The sequence below is a fragment of the Triturus cristatus genome, chromosome 8, assembly GCF_964204655.1.
Source record: "Triturus cristatus chromosome 8, aTriCri1.1, whole genome shotgun sequence".
NCBI lineage: Eukaryota > Metazoa > Chordata > Amphibia > Caudata > Salamandridae > Triturus > Triturus cristatus.
The window spans coordinates 264100709-264127496 of NC_140591.1; the positions used below are offsets into that span (position 1 = coordinate 264100709).

Here is a 26788-nt window from a genome sequence, read left to right on the forward strand (position 1 = left end):
TCTGTGGAAGTGGGTCGATGAAGGGCTTCCCTTAGAATACGCTTTGTTGATTCCACCACTGCAGAGAGCGATGAGTGCGGCTTTCTAGCAATACTAGATCTGACAATTGACCCCGAGACTGATTCCACTGACGTGCTAAGCATTCTTGAAAGGGACACATTTGAAGTCTTGCATGGGGAACTCTAATGATGAAAGATGCCATCATTCCCATTAGCTGCATATATACTCGAGCTGGTAGTGACTGGTTGGGCTGAAACTGTTAGATTAGAGCCTGAATATTGCAGATTCTGGCTGCATTGGGACAGGCTAGAGCTTTTGTGTATTGAGAGTGGCTCCCAAATATGTTTGTGTTGAAGGGTTGGAGATGGGACTTCAACACATTTACTGTGAACCCCAGATTGTGCAGTAATTGTAGTATTATTTGAGTGTGCTGGAGACACTTTGGGTAAGAGCTGGCTTTGATGAGCCAGTCGTCCAAGTATCGGAAGACATGAATATGCTGTCTTCGCAGGTGAGCAGCTACTACTGCCAGGCATTTGGTGAATACACTGGGAGCAGTGGTGACTCCGAATGGAAGCACTTTGAACTGGTATTGTTGTCCCGCTACCACAAACCTGAGATATTTGCGATGAGTGGGATGTATTGAAATATGGAAGTATGCGTCCTTTAAGTCTAGAGTAGACAGAAAGTCGCCTTGCTGTAGGGGCTCTTGTTGAAGAGTGACAATATGGAAGTGGTCTGAGTGAATATATTGATTTAGCTCCCTGAGGTCTAATATAGGCCTGAGAAAGCCGTCCTTTTTGGGTATGAGAAAGCATAGGGAGTACACGCCCAATCTTTGATATTGTAACGGTATAGGCTCTATAGCTCCCTTTTGCGGAAGAGAGTGAACCTCTTGTTTGAGGAGGTGTAGATGCTCTGGTGACATTTTGTGTGAACATGGAGGAATGTTTGGTGGATTTTTGGTAAGCTCCAGGCAATAACCAGATTAGATCATTCCTAAAACCCATCTGTCTGAAGTTATTGTATGCCAGACGGGGAGGAGTTGAGAGAGACGTCCCCAGACAGGAGTGGAATGATCGGGGGAAGGGGAGGCAAGTCACTGTTTGTTTGTTGAGGGGGAGGTGTGGAACCTTTACCTCTTCCCTTGCCATTATTGCCTCTAAATCCACCTCAAAAGCTACCTCTTGAAGAGGATGTGTGACTGTTGCCTTTTTATGATGTAGAGGTGTTGTCTGTAAATATGTTCTTGGAGCATCCCCTGTAGAAGGAGCGACAAAATGAACCCCTCATTGCATGGGGACTGTAGGGCTCCCATAGATTTTGCAACGTCTGTGTCCTTCATCTTCTAGAACGCTGTGTCTACAACAGGACCAAAGAGATGCTCTTTATCAAAAGGTAAGTCTAACATAGAAGCCTGTACTTCGTGTTTAAACCCTGAAATACTAAGCCGGGCGTGCCTTCTTAGCAAGACACTGGTGTTGATTGCATGAGCTGCAGTTTCAGCTGAATCTAAAGCGCATCTAATAGATGTGCTTGAAATTAGCTTTCCTTCCTGAAGTAGATTGTGTGCCTTAGCCGTATGTTCATCAGGTAGAAATTGGAGCAATTGATCCGATTCGTCGTAGTGCGCTTTGTCGTATCTAGCTAAGAGAGTCTGGGTATTGGCAATATGCCAGTGATTAGCTGCCTGTGCAGCTATTCTCTTGCCTGAGGCATCTATCAGTTTAGATTCCTTGTCTGGAGGAGGAGCATCCCCCCAATGTTTTTGAGTTTGCCCGTTTACGGGCATAAGAAACCACCAAGGAATCTGATGGTAACTGACCCTTGATGTAAACTGGATCTGATGGTGCAGATTTAGACTTTTTACAGCAGTAGCTTTAAAACGGCTTCCGGCTTCATGCATCACGTGTCCGTACCCGGAACACAGTGATCTGCCGTGAGGAGATCCGTAGTACACACGCTACAGGTAAAATCCCTTCAGAGACCATTTTCTTTAGCTTAACAGAGACCTATTGCCTTAATTGATGTATAGACCACTTTCAGATCTGAAACTAATTGCGGTCGCGCTCCAACGCTGATCACCCTCGCGGCGCCCTCATCAGGATACTTAATCTTTACACTGTACTATCACACGTAGTTCCTAGTTATTGTATCTGACTATCCATCACATTTTAGAGTAACTCTCTCTCCTACTTTGTCACTGCTTATAGAAATTTTCAAATCTGGCGAGTTCTACACTACAGGACCTCGCTTGGCCAAAAGGAGATTATCTTCGCCAACAGCGTGGTAAGCGCTTGTTTATTACTGATCTGGTTGTGAGGTCACCTACCCCCATGTGTTACTAGTAATTGCGTCTAACTTGTGAATTTTTTATGATAGGTACACTCCCATTTAATGTCATTTCTTGCCACGGGTCTCACCATCAGTTTTGTCCCATTAGTCATGATACATTCAGCTTACCCTCGCTTTGTTAACCGCAGATCATCTGCATCAACAGCGCGATATGCACTTGTTCATTACTTGTCGGGATTTGAAGTCACCCACCCCATGTGACACTAGTATTTGCGTCTCACATATCACCACATTTATTGTTGTTTCATTCACTTGTGATTCTTTTTCATAGGTACACTCCCAATACAACCTGTCATCCCTTGTCACGGGTCTCACCATCAGTTTTATCCCAGTAGTCACGAAACATTCAGCTTAAGCGTATACTTGTGATTCGCATATAGGATGATAAACCTTATCCACTCTTTTCATGCCATAGATATTACAGATTTGAGTCCATTATTCAAGGACCACGTTGGGGTAAGCCTGTGAATAACTTAACCGGCAGCGCTGCAAGCGTACTTTTTGTTTTATTTTGTGCGCCAAGATATTCCACCGCGCACTATGTAACACCATTCTTTATACACAGCAGTATATTTATTTCTTGTTTTCACTTTATCCACAGATGTCTTTATTTACAAAGATTCCAACTACTCTCAGTAACTAGCCCAGCCAGTTTGGAATTACCACCAGCAGCGCGGTAAGCGCTTCCTTGTCCTTCTGTCCCCTTTTTTCTCAACCACTATCAAACTACAAATATTTTCTATTGGTTCTAATGAGTTAGAGCCATGATGCTCATGGCTCTTCCTTTTTTCCTCTGTTTTTCTCTCTTTTTACTTACAATCTTTAGATTGCAAAGACTTTATCTTCACCATTCAGGTACACAGAAATCTCTTCTTTGCTTTAAGGATGTATTCTAGCGTCTTGTACAGTACAATTTGTCTTATATTAGCTAGTTGACTTTTATGTTGTGATGATGAGTAGGACATTTATAAATACATTGTATTGCATAGGCACCATTCACTATGTCACTTTTAAGGGTCTGTGATCTTCAATGAAACACACTTATTTGCCATTGTCAAACTTGGAATTTTTAAAAGTTCTCGCACTATCTCTCGGTGAGTAGGGTTTCCACTGGTAGCATAATGTCACAAACAAATGTGGACATGTCCGTTTATCTCTCTTGTACATCGCACTAGAAATATGTATCATACATATCCTTTGTATCTTTCCCAGCCCTGAGGAGTGGCTGAACTATTTTCACATGCGACGAAACATGTGTCGCTGGTTTTGTTTTGGTTTAATGAAAACTGAATTAAGGACAAAGCAACATCGCACTTATATGTTTATGGAACATTGTTTTGATTTTGTTGAACTTTTGTAGTGAATATACATACTGTTGATTTACCTTGATGTGTGCCTAGGTTTGGATAAACATTTAGTAAGCGTGAGGACTTCTTCCCACACAACATTGAGGGGTTACAGGGCTTATCCCCTCTCCTAGCAGCACCATCTGACTGTTTGCAGAGCAATAATTTGCGTTACACAGCTGAGCGCCTACAATCCCTGGCCTTTAAAAACCCTTCATTATAGATTCGAAGACTTACAGTTAGTTAAAGCCAATCTCCAGAACCTTATACACAGCACCTTGAAGCTCGAGAAGCTCTGGAATCTCAACCTGACACCTGGGATTGATAGAACCCCACACACTAGTCCATATAACTCACCTACAAGGGGGAGGCCGAACTGCACCGGGCACAGGACCTCGATCACTGAGAACTCACCATTCCTGCTTTGGACATCTGGACCTAATCTCAATACCTCTTCTAGACCCCAGAGGGTTAGAGACCACCACTTATCTGAAGCAGATATTCACTAGTTCCTGGTATCTTATAACACTACACATAATGACTCGCTGCCCTTATTGACCCCTATCAAACTATTACCTCCAACCCGCTCAGAGAATCCAGTCCCAACATCAGAAACATGAACAGGCTCAGTCTATTGCAGGTCTCTAGAACACACCAAGAGACAATAGTAACCAAATCTGAAACAATTCTATCATTCTTAATTGCAGGTCAGCGGTAAAACATGCAGCAGACATCGCTGATCTCATCCTCTCACAAGATCTCGACCTCTTAATATTAATGAAAATGTGGCTCAATGGCACCTCCTCAACCATTCTAGTCCCACCCAATGATGACATTATCCGACTGGATAGACCTTGTAGAGCTGGGGGCAGCATAGCCTGCATCTACCGCACAATACTCACCGTGAAACCTGCACAAACTGCTCTATTGCCTTCATGTGGATACCTAGGTATCAAAATATGGAACATGAACAAAATTCTATGTAAAATCACACGATTTACCACCTCTCATGAAATACTTTACCTTTCGTTGAACAAATAATGAAGACCAGTTCATCTAATGCAGACAAATACTCCAACCAGATCTTTCAAGGGTATTTCCATAGTCCCTGGAACTACTTAAATGACCCCATGCCAAACACCTTCAAGGCCTTCCTATCGGACCTCAACCTTACTCAGTCATGTAATGGTCCAACTCACAATAGAGGCTTCACTCTCAACCGAATCATATCCGAGGATAATGTCATTCAATTGGAATCCATATGCCCCTGTGATTGGTCAGATCACTACCTAATCTCCTTCCTCTTTTCTGAAAAAGTGCTATTTAGACAGGGCCAGAGTCTTAAACCCGGAAAATGGTCTAGAGATTTGTGAAATATCAATCTAACCAATTTAACATCAACTAGCAACAACCTCCTACCGCCTCCCAAAAACATGACGAAAGTGAACAATCTCACCGATCACTACATCCAATCCATGTCAATCATACTTGACACCATTACTCCAAAGCAACTTAAAAGAATACTGAGCAGATAGTCCAAACGTGGTTCAATGGAAACCTCAATGAGTAAAGACACAGCTTAAGGCTTGCTGGGAGATCATGGAGAACCTCTACCTCGTTCGCACATCTCAAGCAATTGAGGTCGACAAAAAGCTTCTATAATAAACACATTAGTAGGTCAAAAGCAGAATACTGCAGAGCGCAACTTGATAATGCCAAAAACAGACCCCAAAAAGTATTTGAAATCATCAAACAACAATCAATCTGCAACTTTAACCACCATGCGTTAGGTTAGTGATCATTGCCAAGCGGTGATAAATTTTCCGCTCATTTCATTGGAAAGACCCAGAAAATCAATTCAGAACTGTGAATCGCCTCTCAATATCAACTAGGCCAAGGACTAGTCCCATCTCAGTGCAGCACCTGGTCGGATCCTCTCTTGCTAGTCATACCTTAAAAAATAATGCTACTTTGAATGCATTCTAACTTCTAAATGAAGCCAATATAATTCAAACATTAATATCAATAAACCTTCCAACCATTTCAATGACACCCTGCCCGCCAGGGTCATCTAAGAGCTTATATCATCCTTTCTTACGCTTTGGACTAAGAATGTTAATGCATCCCCATTTCCAGGCATGATTCTTGATTGCCTAAAAAATAAGTCAAGTTACCCATATCCTCAAAAAACCTAATGTGGACCGATTTGACCTCATCATTTACCGTCCAGTTACCAACATCCCGACTCTAGCAAAATTACTTGAGAAATGTGCACACTTGCAACCCTGTAATCACATTGAACAGTTTCATCTCCTTGCCCGTTTCCAATCTGGCTTCAGAATAGGCCATTGTACGAAAAACAGCTCTTACTCACATTATTGATGATGCCCTGAGAATGCTTGATCAGAATGAACCATGCCTGCTTATACTACTTGCGCTCTCCTCTACGTTTGATATGGTCAAACATGAAAGCATGATTAACCTGCTGGAGAGAAGGATGGGGCTATCTGGTCCTGTGTTACACTGGTTTACCTCGTTCCTACACAACAGAGCTCAAAGGATCCAAATCAATCAAACACTCTCTGAGATTGCCCTGGTCTCGACTGGAGTGCCTCAAGGATCCACACTCTCTCCCAAGCTATTCAACTTGTTCATTGAACCCCTTACTGGAATTCTGAAGCACATTAACTACCACATGTACGCTGATAATACTCAATTTTACCTGAAAATCTCCTAACCAGACAATATAAAAACTCTTAATTGCACCCTTTTGAAAACTCAACATTGGCTCACCCGCAATCACCTTATGCTCAATACACTTAAAACTGAATTCCTCCTGATTGTCCCCAATAAACACTCTGCCCCCATAGAAGACTGGCTGAACCAACTTACAGCTCTCAATTGCACCCCCCTCATTATTGACTTTACCAGATCACTAGGTATAACGGTGGACAAATACTTAAACATGCAAGTTCACATCAGTGCTGTCATCAAGGGAGCCAATTTCTAACTAATTAAGGAAAATGAAGACCTTATTGCCATTCAATGACTTTCAGCTAGCAGTACAATCCCTAGTCATCTCTCGATTAGATTATGGGTGTGCTACTCTTGCAGGATTACCCAAAGCAAGACCGCCCCCTCTAAGGGCCACTGTGAACTCTGTTGCTAGGCTCTTCACAGGATCCAGACGATTCAACCACATTACACCAGACCTAAAACATCTAAACTGGCTCCCATTTCAAGCAAGGATATAGCTGAAGATAGCGTGTATGACAAACAAGGCCCTACACCATAATACGCCCATCTCTCTGGCCAATAAATTCAAACTTTCCATTGCTGAAACAACAGAAATTCAACAAAAAGAAAACTTACAACCATTTCTTCTCTGGTCTAGCCCCAACAATTTGGAAGGCACATCCCCCTGGAATTAGGTCAAACCCTTTGATTACTTCCTTTGAAAGAGAAGTAAAATTATTACGTTAACAGTATATCTATTGTTGTCTGAGCATTCCGTATTTTCCCTGTATGTATTCTGTACTGTATTTATCCCTATATTTACAACTTGTTTGTACAGCACTCTGATACTCTGTCGGTCATGTTCTCGCTCTATAAAACTTCTAAAATAAATACAATAAATAAATGCAACCGAAATATGGGACCTGCTGAGTAGCAACGCACCTGACATCCTCTTTATCACAGAGACCTGGCTCAACCCCTTATAGGCTCCCGACATTACTACGGCAATCCCAGGGGGCTACAAGATTGCTCAACGGGACCGCCTTCACAAGCCAGGAGGAGGACTTGCTATCATCTACAAGGAATGAATCAAATGCACAAAATCCACAGAGAATGCCAACTCAGTTATGGGACACCTGCACTTCAAGCTGCAAATCTCAAAACTCCACCCTGAGCTGTGGAGTCCCACAGGGATCGTCCCTCCGCCCCACACTTTTCAATATATACATGACATCGCTCACCAGCATCATCCAATCATAAGACATCACGGTCATCTTCTATGCTCATGACATACAACTCATCCTCTCCCTGATTGACATAACAGCCACTGCCAGAACCAACTTCACCAACTGCATGACCATGGTAGCAGACTGGATGCTAACCAACTGCCTGCAACTCAACTGCAACAAGACTGAAGTACTGGTCTTCGGCAACAAGACCTGCCCATGGGACTCCACCTGGTGGCCATCGGAGCTAGGTCCAACACCCACAGACCACACAAGAAATCCAGACAACAAGATGAATTAGATGATTCAAGTCAGCGTACTGAGTACCTCCTGCTTCCACATCCTATGCATGCTGCAACAAATCTTCAAATTTTTGTCGCAGAACACCAAACAGACCGTCATGCAAACACTCATCACCAGCAGGCTGGACTAAGGAAACACTCTACACCAGAATCTCTTAACAACTTCTACATAGATTCCAGACCATCCAGAACACCGCTGCAAGACTCATACTCAACCTCCGATGCCATACGCACATCACACCGCACCTCAGGAAGCTTCACTGGCTCACCATTCACAAGCACAGCCAATTCAAACTTCTCACGCATACATACAAAGCCCTGCACAACACAGGACCAGAATACAGTGGCAACATTTTCACCAATCCACCAGACACCTATGTTCTGCCTCACTCTTACACATTCCCTGTATCCGCAAAAGTAAAACTGGAGGTCCTTCATTCTCTTACATCGCAACCAAGACATAGAACGACCTCCCTCAACACATCAGTGCCGCCTCCTCACTTCTTGAGTTTTGCAAGAAGCTGAAAACCATGCTCTTTGTATAAGCACCTTGGGGACCACAAACCTACACACCTACCCAAGTGCTTGGATACCCTTTTGGGTGATTAGTGCACTAAACAATTCAATATAACATAACACTACTCACATAGTCGACAAGTGCTGCATACATAAAGGGCCTATTCACAAACTGCATTTTGTAGTTCTACAAAGCGTATCCATTTTGTCATATTTTACAAATTATTGTAACATTTTTAAACTCAAAATGAGGTATTAAAATGTTTTAAAATACATTTGTACTTTTTTACATCTTTATTAAAGATTGCATTATAGATATTTATATTTTAACTGTTTTAAATAATTCATTAAACATTATCTTCTATAAAGTTGTATTTTAATTTCCTACCTCCATTATTTTCTATGGGAGGGTGTTGCAGTACCAGTGTTTGGCCATGGGTGGTGCTGGACATACTCCACCCTTTTTATTTTTAGTAGAAACTTACACCTTTGTGAATATCTCAATCTGAAAAGTACTAATGTAGTCGACAAGTGCTAGAGACATAATACCTCGCAAAAGTGCGTTAATTGTTACGGATTTTTTCAAAACACCCAGGATTTATTGATGAAGAAAACAGTGACACTCTCTTGGTACTTTATTAAAGACTCGAAAAAAAGAAGCATTTGCATTATAAAACATCTTACCATTACATGTGGCTGGACCTCCATGGGTCCCTGTGCTTACTGAACTGAATCACACAACAGTGGAATTCTGTCAAGGCTTTTGGCATTGGTGAAACTTCCTCCCACTCGGATCTACTGCTGTGGTACACTTGAACTTCATCTGTGATTTCATCCGGAGCATAATCGCCTCCTAAAATATAAATTTTGTCTTCTATGCCAACAGCTCCAGCATTAAAGCCGGCATTTTCAAAGGAACCCTCTCCCTTCCAGACACATGCCTCGGGGCAGAAACTGTACACTTTGTAGGTGGAGAGGTCACATATGTACAAGGTAAAGTTAAGAGGTATCGTTTTGACCAAAGTTGCATGAAAAAACTGTCCAAACTCTGCCACAAGCTCCGACCACTGGTCAACCTCAGCATTGTATTTGAAGAAACAATCGAGAGATGGGTTAAATACATCAGTGATCTCAATTTCTGACCCAAGGACATAAATAACATTTTTGCATGCACTAGCTTCTGGGTAGTATATTCCTCTTGGCAAGCGACTTACGGGTTTCCATTGTTTTGTGAGAGGGCTGTACGATTCAACATCCAAGAGGCTTTTGATGTTGTGAGAGCCTTTAGGTTTACCACCTATCACAAATAATTGATTGACAGCCATTACAGAAGCATGCATTGTCCTAGGTTTCTTCATAGGAGAGACTAAGGAGTAGTTGTTGGTCAATGGGCAGTAGCACCAGGTGTTGTCAGTGGCTTCGTGGTGTCGCTCATTAATATGAAGCCTAACTGCCCTGCAGCATGATCCTTTACATCCACCCGTTACAAATATTTTTTCTGCATAGCAGCGAAGACTTGACCCAGGCAGATCCAGAATGCGAATTTGAGGAAGTTCTACCCACTTACCAGTATTAATATTGTAGCAAAATGTGTGTCGCCTTCCACTGTTTTGCTCAGTTTTGTGAACAAAGATATATTTTTCTGTAGTTGAAATGCGAGTGTCGGGGAACAGCCCCCCAAAGTCTTGAACATTTTGTATTGCATCTTTGATCAGTACTGAGCAGTTAGTGGTTTTCAGCAACTGGTCTTCAGAACCAAGACACTTCATTAGAGTAGATTTGGATATATGATGCAATCTTACTTTATTCATCAAATTTGGCAAGTATCTCTGTCTTACCTTCAGATTGTGTTTGGTCCAAGACAAAACAGCATTTAAAACGGACTCTTCTGCAGGGACATTTAGTTCATCTGCTTCTAAACATTTTTCTAATATATCGACGCCCATCTCCAGGAAGTCGGTTGATTGAAGGAGTAAAGAAAAATGTTGTAAAGCAAAATCCAAAGCATGGTTAAATAGCCTAGAAGAACCATAACTTTCCGATATTGCTAATAATTGCAAACAATTGCTTAAGTCAATGCTTTTTATCAAAAAATCACTACAAGCTTTGGAAAGAAGAGAAACCTGTAGGAACGAGGAAAGCTGGAAGAGCATGTCTACGTTGTCTTCTGTTATTTGTGTTTTTCCTGTATAGGCGTAATCAAGAAACACCTTCACCGCTTGGGGAGTTAGGTTGGTTAAAGTAACCCTTCCATCATCTCTTTCCTTCATATTCACTTCAAACATGGCTCTGTAAGTCAAACACAAACCATAATAGAATATGAACAATCTCTAGTTAGGAGCACTGAGAAATAGATACACACAACGCTTAAAGTGAATTCGGTCCTTTTGCTACATATCAAGAACAACACAGTCTTGAGCTTAAACAAGGTTAAACAGTGCAACACTAAAAATACATTAGACCAAAACTTGTTATATTCACTTAATTTTGACAGCTTTCTATCCCTCACCTTTCAAACTTCAGTGACAATGTTGTCACTGTAAAAGCTACAGAAGTCTTTTCTCGACCAAACATCCACACCCGATTACACTGGATTATCTGTACTGGATACAGACACTTTTCCAATTGGTCTGCGTAAAATGTGCCATTTACAATTTTACTTTTTACGGGCCAATTCATAACTTCATTAAGATGTCTTAACTGCTACGTTTGCGCATAAAACGTAGTAGTTTGCGGTTCGAAGCTCCACATTTTCTTTAATAAAATCATTAGCATTTGCAAACCATAACGTGGACGATGGTAAAGGGGGGAATTGTCATACCGATAGCCCATAATGACTAAGTCCTAAAATGAGAGATTTAAAGGGACGCTCTCGAAATGGAATGTCTGTATAGTCTTCTTTTCAGGAGACCTGGCACACTACTGACATCAATGTTTTCGGGACATTTGATAAGGTGTCAATTCTATCATGTAAAGGGCCAAATTAATTTCTAACCTAATTGATATGTGTCAATAATCTCCAATCATTATAACTGGTGATTTGAATGAAATTGTATTCTTGCTATAACATTTTGTCTACTCAATAGTGAATTCGCTAATGGTAGTCCTGCCAATCCCACCCATATAGCATGTGATGATACTAAATTCCTTAGACTATGTTATAATTCAGAGACCTTAGTTCACTATGTGTACGTGATTTCAGTATTATTAGTAAAGTGACCACCTACCATTCCAATGCATCTTAGCAAGACTGGATATACGTCTTAAAATCATACTGTTATTGGGAATTTTGAACCTAGGGAGTCTCAAAAAAGAATTAAGTGCCCTTTAAGTTCTAAAATCATAAATTAACATAACTATTCTGTAATTAGTGGGTCGAGAGATACTACCCATTATTTTAATGAATCCCTAAAAAAATACTCAACCCTTGGAAAAACATCTGTTCTTTGCCTTGAATTATATCAAGAACTACAAGCATAAAAGGAGACAGGTTTTCACACATATTTAAATATGATTTACTCGAGAATGCAGGAAAACAAATATGAGCTCACTCGAGGAATTAAGATGGCCTCTAAATCTTTTGGAAAAGTAATGACTCTTCAAAGAAAATAATTCAACAGTAAACTTAGTTATGGAATGGTGGAAGTCTCATATCATCTTTTTAAATGGCAGCAATGAATGTTACGCAACAGAAACCAAGGAAGTGTCAGAATGTTTAGACTTAGAGTGATCAGTGGCTTAAGGACGTGATAAAAAGCTAAATTCTCTAAGTCTCCCTGCCCCTGTGCATTAGCATTTGCTTTACTTAAAGCAATGCCCACTGTTCCCGGCACTGTTTAAGCTAGTAACTAGAACGCTAGTCGTGCCATTGTCTTGCTCATACATGGTAAAGGTGATAGAACCACTGCTAAATTATAGAGTTATCACCCTCTGGGATGTCAAAAAAAATGCTATCACTATCGCACGTTCAGAGCAATAGCTAGATAGGTTGGTCCTCTCGTCTTGTCTTCTGGAACTGCAGAAACGGTGCAGTGTCAGCAGACAAGATGAGAGTACCAACCTATCTAGCCATTGCTCTGAACGTTCTAATATGTCTACTAGATAAAATGTGAATATTGAGCATTTAAAGAAAATGTACAATCTGTGTTTACCTAACGAAAGAGCCAAATTTGTTTTTCTATAGGTTCTCACGGACATGAGATACATATTGTGGTTCTGATGATGTTATACTTATTGTCTTGGTTTTAGTTGGCGAATGAATGCGGTATGAAGGAGAGTATGTGAGGTTTGTATGGTCAGAGGCTTATTCTTGGTAATTTGTACCAGAATATTTTGGTTTTGTTATATAGGAGATTATATTATTTGATTTATATCTCTTTATAATACACCTTATTAGTATATGAACTTTTTGCTAGAAAATGAATTTTAAAAAATACAGATATAAACAGTATAAATAAAAATTACATGAGTAAGACCTCAATACAGTGTATGTGTACTATTTCTAAGTTATGTAAAGAAATTATGTTCTCATTCACGTATGTTCTTGTTTCTTGGCTTCCTTATGACTCATAGCAAGCTTTTTGAGATGGTAAGAGATTCTGCTGACCCAAAAAATATATAGGTAGGACGCAAGTTTTTGTGCTTTTTTTTTTTTACTTTGTTCCCCTATTTTTCCTGCCTGTTATCATACTTTTCCAAGGGCCCTCTTCTTTTGGATTTGAACTTTGCTTAGGAGTAAGCATGGAGTCGTGCATTGCTCACTCTATTCTTATGTTGATTAGAACACTGCATTCTGAAAACAGGGTTAAAATTCAAACAAACGAGAGTCCACATTATTCAATAGATTTACACTGCTAATTGTTTTAAGCAGGATTGCGTTCTTGCACTATGCCTATTCAACCTGCATGTGGCAGATTTAGTACACCATTTAGGTAAGACAAACTGTTTCTCTCCTCAGTTGGATGGTTCGTGCATGTCCATTTTGCCTTATGCAGATGATCTCATCTACATAGATCTGACTCCAATTGGCCTGCAGAGACACTTATATTGCTTAACAGACTACAACAAGATTAACAAATTAGTGATCAATATTTCAAAAGCAATGTGATTTGGCGGGAGGCACACTCAGTGTTAACTGGTATGTTAGCAGATCTAAACAAGATATAAATAAGTCGGCACAATTGTTGACTCCATTTTAAAGCAGGAACCACAACCTAATGAATTCTTCACTAGAGCAGTGAGATGTTGTGTGGCTTTTCACGCTTAAACAATCAACATGTAGGAGACTTAACAACCAACATTCAGGCTCGATAGTCCCCATTCCTGGTTTCGAGGTTACTACAATGCTTACTGATATTAGGTAACAAAATAGGAAAACATCTAGATTTTGTAGATTGTAAAGCACTTCACAAGCTCCTACACATCAGCCCTTCAACTCCACAATGGGAAGTATGACTGGAACTGGGGATTTTGGCAGCTTCTAAAGAACTGGAAACAGTGGAAGTCTAATATTTTCGTAGGAAACAAAAGTGTCCAGATGAATCTGTAGCCGCATGTATATGGGAGGAATGGGCGAGATCACCCGTGAATTTGAAAGATTGCTTTAAATGCATCTAATAAGGTATAAGCTTGACATTACCCCATCAAAAAAGAGCTACAAATATTTCTTCGTATTTTACTTAAGTTATGATAATGATATCGGTAAACTTGAAAATTGAAGGCTGGCACCACACACACAAGCATCCACTACAGGTCTCTCTATCTAACAAACATATCTAACTTTGGGCTCGTGTCCATTCGCAAGCAAATTTTTTCCAAAAAAGTGTTTTAATCAATAGGATATTCTAGAACTTAGCAGACACTAGAAAAACTCTGAGAATTTTTTTTAATTGCCTAACTAACAAATTAGTGTATTGTGTTGTACAATTTTGTGACCGCAGCAAATAAACTTTTAAAAAAACCAAAGTTTAATTAAAAACATTAACGCGGAAAGTAATGAATTTCCCTGCAGCGGTCATTGTCATGTGAAGTTTAGAATCGTTACATATAGTGCCATCTGTAGTGTTATCAATATTTTATTGTTAATCTAGCTTTATTGCAGACTGGCTAGCATTCTATAGAAAGCAATCTACTGAATTGTAAAGTTTACGCTATTTGCAATTAAATATCTACTAGCAAGAAAAAGCTTTGCTAAAAGTTCTTACGAGGTTCTTAATGAGAAATTGTTTATTTGTGAAATGTTGTAAAATGCAGTTATTGCAAATAAGTATATTGGCATGAAGTATATGAAATAATGTGCATTGTAATACAAAATTTCTAAATAAAATTAACTATCACCGTCACATTGAGTATGGAAAGGGCTTTATCCACAGGAAAACTGTTCACCTTGTGGACAAAAAATAAATAAATGTTTCCAAACAATTTAGGTGTTCAGGAGCACATGAACACGAAAAAGCAAGTAAACACATACGATAAAATTTTAAGAAGTAGGAATACCCTCTGGAAGTTTGTAATTATCACAGGTTTACAGGCAGACTACAGAGATTCTTTGAATATCGCTAAAAAATTGGAAACCTACTCTAGAAAATCTAGAGGCGTAGAATTCCAACTGTTTCTAGCTGGACTTTGCGATCAGTCTCAACATATTTGTATCAGTAGTGAGGGGGGGTGTCTTACAATGAAAACCGATATAGTCGAATACATTATACTCTTACCTCAGATAAATGCTTTTTCAATACTCTTTTTTTACACTTTAAATCAAGTGAAGAAAACTAAAGTGGTAAATAAATGTCACTACTTGGAATTTTGTTAGCACAGATGCAAATACACTCACTGCCTACACCAAAAGCATAAGAATCACGCATTTACTAATGCTATAGGTTTGACCTTGGCCAATCCTTTGTACAAAATGTAAGCATTGGCAAAGTTTTATCCGTTCAGGGTTTTGAAGAAGAGAGTGTTGAGAAAGCATGTACACAACTGCTAATTCTTCAGTTTCCTATTTTGGACATTAACATGCATCATAAGTAACACTTTGAGTGGTATTTTATCGCCAGTAGAACAAACCAGTTAAGTTCATGTTATGAGAGAACTTACAGTAATTGCTCCCATTTACACATTAGCATCTGAGGAGGTCGAGGGGGCACTGGCCTTGGAGGCTCTCTGACTTGAGTGGAGTGACACCTTGCAGGAGTGGTTGGACATTCTAAGGGATGGCATATTCCTACTTGGGGCAGAGGCAGTTTGAAGTACCATTAAGGCTAGCATGATGTGTACCTGTAATGAATCAGTGTTTCAGTTGGCGTGGTGCACTCACTGGTCTGTCTGGTGCTGGCTAGAATGTGCTGTCTTGAGGAAGCTGAGGATAAAGATGGAGATTAGGTATGGTTGCTAGAAGTTGAGAGAGGGTCGCCTCCCTTGCTTCATATTGGCTACGTCTGTTTGCACCTGCTGTGACTAGGAAGTGTGGTTGCACCAGACTTCAGCAGGCCTTGTGGTCCCATCCTGGCTAGGGCAACATGCCAACTTATTGAGTACTACAAACTCCACAGAAGGGTATGCTCCTGGTCTGTAACCAATCGGTGTGTGCTTGCTGAGTGGTGATGGCTGGGTTCTTCATCTTCTAGGAATGGACATCCTATTCATTGCAGCATTCTGGCTGTCCAGGCATTTCTTTCTTGTTTCCAGCATGCGTATTCCAGGTGGTTGCTCTGTCAGTTCAGAGGCACAGACCAGGCGGGAGTGGTTGCATAGCTGTGGGAGTCATCAGCGGCATAAGTCATCAGGCTTTGCCGGGCAACAAAGGGACTGGTTGCACCTCTAAAAGTGCTCATTAATGGCCTACCTTCTGCTGTAGATGTGGAGTGCACCGATATGCTAGGGAGGGATACACTTTTGCTACATCCCATGCTGCATGCCAGCAGAAGTATGGGCTTTTTTTCTCACTTGCAATGCAAGTGGAATGCTTTATTCTCTGTTCCCTTACATGGCAATACGACTTTTTTACCCTGACAATAACATAGGGTGACAAGGCATAGGTAATTTCAAGGAGAGCACTTAAATATTTACCATATATAATGACAAGGTGTGGTAAACTGAAGGAAATATCCAATCATGTTGGATCTTCAGGCAGGTCTACCCAACTTAAATCCTACCCACCTGGACTTGTTTCTGTCTATAAAACCTATGACAATTTTATTAAAACAGGGCTGCCTACTTGCACAATTATTGTTTTATCTTTATAAAAATAATTTACCATTGGTTCTATCTACATCTGAGGGTGATGTCCCAAAAGTCAGGGATCAAATTCTACCACGTCTGTTATATGCAGATGATATTGTAATGCTAGACCTTACTCAAAATAGCCTACACCATTATGCTACAGAGCACTGTTTGTGGATAAATACTACAAAATGTACAATTCAAATTGTAAGGGTGCAAGGTGCCAGACAAAAATCAAATTTAAATGGTGCTAAGGAAAAGAACTGCTTGAAATCGTAAAAAACTATCCATATTTGGGGAAACTTTTCTCCTTCAGTTTTAAATGATAAGCAGCCTATACAACATCTGATTAGAAAAGCAATATCACTTGCAAATGGCCTCTCAACTTTCATGATGCATTTGCTAGCAGACATTTACATTTTGAAGGCCTAATTACAAGTCTGGCGTTGTGAGGACTGCCAGACTCATGCGGCGCCGCAGTGGTGGATCCAGCCACCGCTGCACCGTCAGTCATACTGCCCGATTACAACTCGGGCAGTCGGACCGCACTAGGACCGCCAGCTACGCCAGGGAACTGCCATTCTCTGGCGGAGAGGCGGTCAGATGCCGCAATATGGCAGTCCAACAAAGCATATAACAAGTTTCCGCAAGGCCTTTCATGGTAGCTCTGCTGTCGGAAAGGAAACAAAGGGGGCACACAGGGGGCATAACATGTGCCCACCTGTGTGCATGCACATAGGTTCCTGCAACTCATGGACTTTTGAGTCCATGCCGTGCAGGAACCTTGTGAGAAGTTCCTATTGCGGTGCCTTTTTTAAAAGGCACCACTGCCTTTTACAGGGCACTGCAGGGGGGACCGCCACGCCCCCCCAGACCATTGAAAAGTAGTAATCTGGTGGGCGGCAACGACCCTCGGTAGGGCGGTGGTATGCACCGCCAAGCCACCGCTCTGCTGAAAGGTCGTAATTTGCCAAGTCTCTTGTATGTGACAGAGACAATTTGTTTTAAAAACTGGTCCTCTATGATTACAACTGAAGGGAAAATAGTGAATACGTTATGTAATTGTAAATCCCTAGCTGCTATACAGGCAATTCAATTGAAATTTGGATAAAATAGTATCGTTGTGTTGGGGTAGCAGCAGTTTTAAGCTAGGGTATTGACTGAGCCACTGGGAAGAAACTTATTTGCGGAATCTATTGTGGTTAAAAGTTTTGTCCGAAAGAGAAAAGATAGCACATTTCAAACTATTTTCCTATACGCTTTTGAACAGTTTAAGATCCTGCAGAACCAATTTGATTCTATGTCACTGTCATAGTTAAACATTCAGCTTGCATCACACTCTTCAAGCTTACATTTAGACATTGAACACTGTTTAAATAAGGAGAAATATAATTTTTTTATGCATCGAGCGAAAACCACAGCTCTATTTGACATGGAAGTTATAGCATGGGGTTCTCCAAATGTTTTTATTATTGGGAATTAATATGTTATCATTAAGGGTTACTACAGGCGTTTGACAAAAAAATCAATGTTAAAGACAGCATACGTGAACTCTGTAATAATGGCGTTAAAGATCTTGACCATGTTATTTTTATTTGCCCAGCACTGCACTTTAAGAGTTGTTAATAAGCCTCTGTTTATTAGATTTGGTGCATTTTATCTAGAAAAGGCTGGCCAATTTATAATGTTTCCCAAAAGTTAAATATGTTTAAAAAATTTTAATTATTAAAAAAGTGTTTTTATATTTGTATTAAAAATATTTTACTATCATACTGTGTTACTTTTATTTTGTATTAATTAAAATGTGGCTCTTTGTGAAGGTCCAAATAAATAAACTGTCAAATTTAAACTAACAAGGTCTATTAAAAATCAGTTCTTGGCCTTTAATTTTGTTGTGCAGAAATTCTCCAGCCCACACTGGTACGCTATTAAAATGCAGTTAGTGCCAGAGAAACGTATTTTACTGAGTGGCAAAGGCACACTTGGACGCCTTAGATATCCTGTTTTTTTTTTTTTCTTTGTCCTCATCTCACCTGATCAAGCGGCAGCGGGTTTAATAGCCAACAAATAAGGATGGAGCGGGGGGAGGCCCAGTGGCTTACCGCGCTTGCTTGGGGTCACCAGACCCATCCCTTCTGATGTTTCTCAGGGATATGGTGTAATCATAGGACTGATGGTAACAGGCTCAACGAGCGACCCCAACTCATTAACGGGTGCCAGATATTTAAGACCTTGTCCACAGAGCGCTCATACTCCAGCCTAGCCATACTGAATGCCGCATTCAGCCAATCTTCTCTTTTCGGGGGGAGTGGATCCTTCCATCTCTTGCAGATCTCTCTCCGTGCCAATAATATCAATTACATTAATCACCCTTTATCCTGCTCGGTGGCAGAGCTAGTGAAATGCCCATCGGCTCCAAAAAACACCAAAGAGAGATTTACTTCCACCTTGAATTTAAAAATGTCCCGGAGGGATAAACCCCACTTCATTCCAAAAAGCCTCCAGATTGTGACATTGGAAAAAAATATGCTCCTCGTTGGCTAACGGGGTATGACACCTTGGACATTTATGAGGGGGGAAGGGGGCAAACTTAGCGATCTTATAGGGCGTGTAGTAGAGTCGATTTATAACGAAAAAGTGATTTTTCTTTAAGCAGGCTGGCTTTATAAATTTATAAAGAGTTTTTAAGGAAGGCTCAAAGAGGGCGTCGACTTGGGGGGCCAAGTTGGAGGAAAACCATACCTCAATCGCCTTGGGTATTTTGATGTCATCTGCCGCTAGAAGTAAATTGTACCAGACCGAAATCTCCTTCTTTAGGGGCCCTTGCTGACACAATCTCTCAATTTCCCCATTTCCTTTTATCTCGTCCTTCTCCTTTTCCACCCCAAACCAAGAAGTTATCTGGAGATATTTGAATCTAGACAAACCTGGACCTATCTTGATTCTTAGGTATTCCCAGGGTAAAACACCTTCACCATCCAGCAGATCTGACCAGACAGAGATACCAGCACACTTTATTGGGATGGCTAGGGCATCCTTAAGCCAGAGAGGAGTGCCAGGGAAATCCCAAGTAGGAGCCAGGTCTGAGAAATAACCAATCCCCCAACTTGATCTCACCTTATACCATACCTCTAGAGCAGCCCTCAATATCTTTAGTCTAACCCGCTTGAAAAATCTAGGAGAACCAAATTTGTAAAGAAAAGCCTCTCCTACATCCCCTCCCTCAGTTCTCACCATGTCAGCTAAAAGTTTGCCCCAGCTAGACTCATCCAGCTTCCCCAACAACATTTGTATGCTCCTGAAATGAAAGGCTGCTGCATAAAGGCTTAAATCTGGGAGAGCCAATCCTCCTTTAAGGAGTCTACGCCTGAGCTTTTTCCATGAGAGCCTTACTCCCTTATCGCCCCATATAAAACTCCCGATCCTACCCTGTATTTTATTAATACCCTTCAATGAAAATGACAACGGAATGGTGGAGAATAAAAAAGAGAGTTTAGGGAGAATGATCATCTTTACAAGGTTGACCTTGCCAAAAATCGTCAAAGGAAGATTTCCCCATTTGTTTAAGAGACGGACTATTTCCTTGGAAACTCTATCTAAATTGATTTGCGGGATTCTATCCAAATCTGCAACCACTGTAATTCCCAGGTATCTAAACTCAGAAGAGACCTTCCCACTCCAATTGTCTATGTTCCAGCACATGACCTCCGTTTTGGAGCTATTTACTTCATACCCGGAGACAGCACCAAATGAGGCCACTAGATTCTCTATAACCGGAATCGAGATTTCCAGATTACCAGTATATAATACTAGGTCGTCCGCATAGAGGGCTAATTTCGAGCTATAGGGACCAGATTGAAAGGGAACTATTAGATTATTTAACCTGATCGCTTGCGCCAACGGTTCAATATAAATATTAAACAACAATGGGGACAGTGGACAGCCCTGCCTGGTCCCTCGTTGGATGTAAAAAACAGAGGTAAGCACCCCATTCAGGAGTATCCGGGCCGAGGCCCCCTGATAGCATCTCTGAAGGGTCTCAATAAAAATCGGGCCAAATCCCATCGCCTCAAGAACAACCCACAAATAGATCCAACAGACTTTATCAAAGGCCTTGGCCGCGTCTAGCGCGACCAAGGCCATGGGAACTTGTCTTTGTACCGCAAGATCTATATTACCTAGCAGTATATGAGTCAGATCATCTAAGTGTCTTCCGGCCATAAAACCCTTCTGGTCCTGATGGATCAACTTCGGAACCAGTTTTGCCAGTCTCCCCGCAAGAATGCCGACAAAGATCTTATAATCGGCATTCAGCAGGGAGATTGGTCGATATGAATCTGCCTTAGTTGGGGTCTTTGCCTGGCTTCAAAATCAGAACCAGAATGGCTTCCTTCCATGATGCAGGGACCCTGCCTCCTATCGAAAAAATAGAGTTAAAGATTACCTTTAAGACCGGGACTAGTTCCTCCGCTAAGAGTTTATAGATCTCACTTGGTATTGCATCGGAACCAGCCGCTTTTTTATTCTTTAATCTCCTAATCTGTTCCTGAATTTCTTCTTCGGAGATAGGAGCATCTAACCATAATTTATCCTCCGACGATAACGCTGGGAGCTGTTTATCCCCTAGCCAAGCTCTTATTGCTTCAAGGGTTGGAACAGACCCCTCCCTATATAAATCAGAAAACAGAGATAGCAGACGTGTTTGCATGTCCTCGACTCTATTTGAGATCTCTCCTTCATTGTTAACTACCAGTTCTTTAATATAATTTTTAGATCTATCAAGTCTAGCCTTCCAGGCCAACAGAGCCCCGGCTTTCTCCCCATATTCAAAATTCTCCATACGAGATGCTTCCCACTGTGCCCTGCATTTATTATCCAACATCACCCTATAATCCTGTCTCGCATTATCAAGGTCTGATGAAATCAGTTGGGCTTGCTCAGGATCACAGGAGAGGGACAACCAGGCAGACTCAAGCTGGCCGATTCTCCCTTCTAGATCTTTTAAGACTTTGGTCTCCTCTCTATTAATTCCTGAAATTAATCCATGGAGGGACCCTCTTAGAGTGGCCTTATACGCATCCCACACCACATCAAACGAGGCACTACCAAGGTTTCTGGGGAAAAAATCGACGGAAAGGGTCTTAATAGCTAGTATTACATCAGGGTTGTTGAGCATTACCCTCTTTAATGTCCACCTTGTCTGCCCTTGTTCTTTACCGCTAGAGAGTTTTAAAACTAGAGGGGCATGATCTGATATGTGGCTAGGTAGGATAGTAATCTGCTCAATACCCCTTTGCGACAGACTATCTACAAATAGATAGTCTATCCTTGAGGAATGACCTAGTTTCTTATTCTGAAACGTGTACCCTCTACGTTGACCCTCCCTAACCCTCCATGAATCAACTAGTTGAAGATCATGGATTAAATTCAGAAGTGCCCTACGAACCTTAGGGGCTCCTACATAATGGCTTAAATTAGATCTATCTATTTTGGGGTTTAACAGCACATTAAAGTCCCCTCCTAGAATTAAAGGAGTTCCTCCAGCATCAGGATTGATTGAAGTTTAAGTAAATACGAGGGATCATCCACATTTGGACCATAAAAAGAGACACAGATTGTCTCTACATTATTAAGAAATATTTTAGCAACAATCCACCTGCCCGAGGAGTCGGATTGAATTCTCCCCATTGTACATAATGTACCTTGTTTTATTAGAATTGCAACTCCTCTTATGTGAGACGACTGATGGGAAGCGCAAAAGCATTTAATCCAACTAATCTTTGAAAATATAGAGTTACTTTCCTCGAGGGACAGATGAGTCTCCTGTAATAGGAAGACCTGGGCTCGGGATAATTCCAGATACTTAAAAATCAATCTCTGTCTCCTGGGGCAGCGCATACCATTTACGTTCCAAGATAAAAACACAGTGCCTCCCCCCCCTACCCCTATGCCCCCCACCATCTCACCCGACCACTAAGAGACATTAAAAGATTCTCGACTGAGACAATACTTTTATCCAATATCGGTGAGATGACGATTTTTTTAAATTTTTTCCCATATGCCCCCCACCCCAGTGCCCCAATGAACCTCCCCTCCTTAGAACCCAGTGCCCAAAAAATAACAATAAAAAGAATGTGCCTAACCCCCTAACCCATGAGAAACCCTCTTTACCAATAGGCAGAGCCTTTTGGCTCCCCCTCCTGGAATATGCCGGGCTTTATCAAAAATCCCCTGAAAGAGCTTTATTTTATTTTTATTTTTTTTTTCTCCTCTCTCCTACCTCCTTCTCTTTTCATCCATCATCTCCCCTTTTTTTTAACTAAGAAGAGAAGGGAAAAAAAAAAAAAAGGTGAAGAAGAAAGAAACTACACTTACTCCTACCTCTTCTAGAATAGAAGTTACTACTACCGTTTATCTCTCTGGTCTCCCTTTATCTTAGCTACCAAGGAATCTGCCTCTTCTACTGACTTGATCTGATACATGTGGTTATTCCACATAACCCGGAGCTGTGCAGGGAACTTAAATTTTGCAGTTGCCCCTAAAGCATTAAGCACCTCCAACCTCTTTCCCAGTTCCCATTGCCTGACTGCCGTAATATGGGAAACGTCTGATCTAATTTGGAAAGAAAACGCGTTGGGGGTGTTGGATGTTATCGATTTCTCTTTCAGGGCTTGTATCAAGATCTTTTCCTTAACATTAAATGATAAAAAATTGATCAAGATTTTCCTCGGCTTTTGTTGCGCAGGGTTCCTCCGGAAGGGGTCCCGATGAACCCTTTGTATCTCTATGTTCAAGTCAATTTCATCCGCATCTTGCAACACCGTTCCCCTCAGGAGCCTGATCACAAACCCTTTTAGGTCTGCGCCCTCTTGTGCTTCCGGTACATTCAACAGTCTTAAATTATTTCGTCTTGAGTGGTTCTCAAGCCGTTCAATGTCCTCCCTCATCTCCATATTCTCTTTGGACAATCTCACTATATCACTTTCCACCATGGAGATTGAGCTCTTCATCTTTGGTAACTCGTTTTCCATAGCGTCAGTTCTCAATGTGACTGCATCTATCCTTACTGAGAGCGCCTCGCAGGAGGCCTGTATCGCTGCCTGATTGGCTTCTGAAACGGAAAATCTATTAGCCAACACCGCTTGATTACTCTCAGATATGGTAAATCTGGAATTGATATCATCCTTCATTGTTAGGAGAATATCCGCTAAAGAAGAAAAAGAGGAGGGAGTCGGCTGATGGCCCGAAGAGGTATTAGCATAGGCAATATGAACATTCGATTTATCTGGCTTTTCTAAGGCTGAAATAGTGACCGGGACAGTGGCGCTAGTAGCTACACCGGCGGAGGTCGCGGTGATAGAGACAGAGTCAGAGATCCCCCTAACACAAGGTCTGTCCCTCTCTGGAGCTGATTCTTTAAATCCCTCTTCAGCGAAAACAGCGAAGGAATTAGATAATCTTATCTCAGGATGTATCCTCACAATCTGCTCCTGAGAGGAATCTATAACTGCTGTAGATACTACTTCATTAAGAGCCTTACGCTCCTCAAGATTCTTCACTGCAATCCCATCTTTTATGGAATCTGTGGGTGTAGATGTGGTAGAAGCTGCAGCTGTGCCAGAGGCCATGACCTTGTAGTAGGTTTTAAGAGACGGGGTCACTCTGATTTTGGAGGGCGGAGAGTTCTTAGATTTACCTCTTCCTCGCAGGCTAGTTGCGCTGGCCGGATTCTTCTTCTTTAGGGAGGCACAGGAGCTGACTAATGGCTCTTCTAAAGTTTGGCTTTTTTTCTTACTCCCAGGCCTTATCTCTAAAATCGGGGGAGAGGTCCTCGGCGGGTATTGAGAGGGTTTGAGTTGAGGGTCCAGGACCAACCTAGCACGCAAAGCGTATCTGTTCCGGCAGGAGGCTTTTACCTGTGGCAGCAGTTTTTTTCGCAAGAAACTCTCCGAACCGTTTACCTCCTCACCACTCTCCAACCCCCCCGCACTCTCCTGGGCGGAATTATCAGGGCACCCGGGAGCAACTTCCATCCATCCACTGACACTCGGCGGTACGCACTCCACCGCCCCCCGACAGGAACTGTTCCCCTCCCTAAGAGAACATATCTCACCCCACTCCGACCGAGGAAGGTCGTCAAAACTAGATTTTACCCTAAACCAGAAAGTAAAGGTTCCACCTGGGAAACAGACAGCTTCCCCACCACCTCCGACTCCTCTGACTCGCACCGTCCTTACTTGATCAGCCGGTAACGCGATGGATCGAAAGAGCCTTCTCACCGCCACGGCACCGCTGTCAATCATTCGTTGAAATCCTCCAATCCGAGCTTAGATATCCTGTTTTAGAGAAAAGGTTCCCAATAATATATCTAATTTTAATCTTTAAGTGTACCCCCTTACCCTGACTAGAGGCGAGGGTCCCTATTTGTGACAAGTGCATACCTGTGCCAACTAGAGCCCCCAAGTCTAACATTGGTGGTCAGCGGTGAGGATTCTGGACTTGCATTTGTGACTCATGTACAGTGATTGGTGAACACTACTTAGTGAGTGCAGACCATAACGCGACCACATACTTGTTGGTAGATTTCTTTTTTTTTGGGACTTTTCTATTTTTGAGAACTGCCAAGTTTAACCATGATGGAGAGAGCAGAATCTGTAGTCTCTGTTGATTGTGATTGGGAAGAAGAGAAACTGGAAAGCTACACTGTCAAGCAGCTGAAATTATTTTGCAAACAATTTAATATTTGCACTACTGGATGCAAATATAAGGCAGAGTTCTACGAGGTGCTGAGGGCCTGGGTAGAAGCAAGGAATGCCACTGATGATGATAATGCAGAGGAGCAGCTGGAAAGGCCAGTGGGTCGTAAAGGAAAGAGAACCCCTTTCCCTCCCGGTAGCAGTATTTCTGGTAAAAGTCTATCTCCAGAGGAGTTGGCAGATAGAAAAGAGTGTAGGATGCACGAAATGGAGCTGACCAAGCTCAAGTTAAGTGGGCAGTTATAATTGGAAATGGCAAATTAGAAAGTTAGCCCTAGAGGAAAAGGAAATGGAGCATGAGTTGAGTATGAGGAAGCTTGACTTAGAGCTTGAGAGGCTTGAGGCCATGAGTGTCTCAGCCCAGCAACAAGAAATGTGTGTAGCTCAGAGATTGAGCTTTGCTGAGTGGGAGGAGGAATCCAGCTCAGATGGTGGCAGCAATATTGAATTTTCTAGTGTTGAAAGAGTAGTACACACACCCAGAGATGTGGCACCTGACTTGAAGGAGGGGGTTAATTTACACCAGGAGGTTCAAGGATATGAGGTAGCTCCCGTGGTGCGCAGTGTTCTTGAGGTGAATTGGGAAACTGGCACAGGGGTTCATAGTCGATCCTGGTGTGTGAGTGTGAAGACCGCCCAGAAGAGTGTGGGTTGAGTGACAGAGACAGTCAGATACTGTCTTGTCAATGGTGTGGAGTACGTGTGCGAAGCACTGGATGGTGAGATGAAGGATAGTTTGGTTAACCCTGCTAGGGGGCTGTGTGATCCAATTGTGGGACAGCATATTGTAAGTCCCTGTTTTCCAGAGCTGTGCCAACACCTGTTGGAGAGTGAGTTCTCTGACCCCAGGGAGCTCAGATTGGAGGCAGACCTTTTGGTGGATTCCAGAGGGTCTGGAGAGGCATTTGGGTGTGATCCTAAGGAGAGTGGTTCAGGTATCTTCCCGCCCAGAGTGGGGGAAGAGGTTCAGTGTAGCCCAGCTAGGTCCCGTTGTAGTGGGAGGGGTGTAGGGACTCACGTCCTGTATCAGTGGAGAAGGAGTGAGTGTGGGGCTGCATGTCCCAAGGTGCCCGAAACCCAGTCTCAGAGCCTGGATGGTTCTTTAAGAGAACACCAGGTGGGGAGCCAAGGCTGTCCTAAGGGGCCGCCCATTGAGGGGGATCCCCTAGTGTCTGGTGAACTAGGAGTGTCTGTAAGCAGGCCTCCATCAGTTCTGGTGTCTGGCAGTACCGCTCCAGTTGGGAGGGTGCAGAAGTCCAGATTGAGGGGTGAGAGGGGAAAAGAATCCCCAATGGAAGAACCAGTGGGTCAGGGGCCAGCCAGAAGGGCTG

The 26788-nt window shown here is 42.0% G+C and overlaps 1 protein-coding gene across 5 annotated transcripts in view; it reads right to left on the minus strand.

The window, feature by feature from the left end:
* Positions 1-9098: 9098 nt before the first annotated feature.
* KBTBD3 (kelch repeat and BTB domain containing 3) overlaps positions 9099-26788 on the minus strand; it is a 192674-nt gene continuing 174984 nt past the window's right edge. For all 5 annotated transcript variants that reach the window (XM_085621476.1, XM_085621477.1, XM_085621478.1 and 2 more), the window contains one exon: positions 9099-10770. In XM_085621476.1, the coding sequence (XP_085477602.1) occupies positions 9168-10770 (1603 nt within the window). In that variant the 3' untranslated portion in view covers positions 9099-9167. The remainder of the gene's footprint in view (positions 10771-26788) is intronic.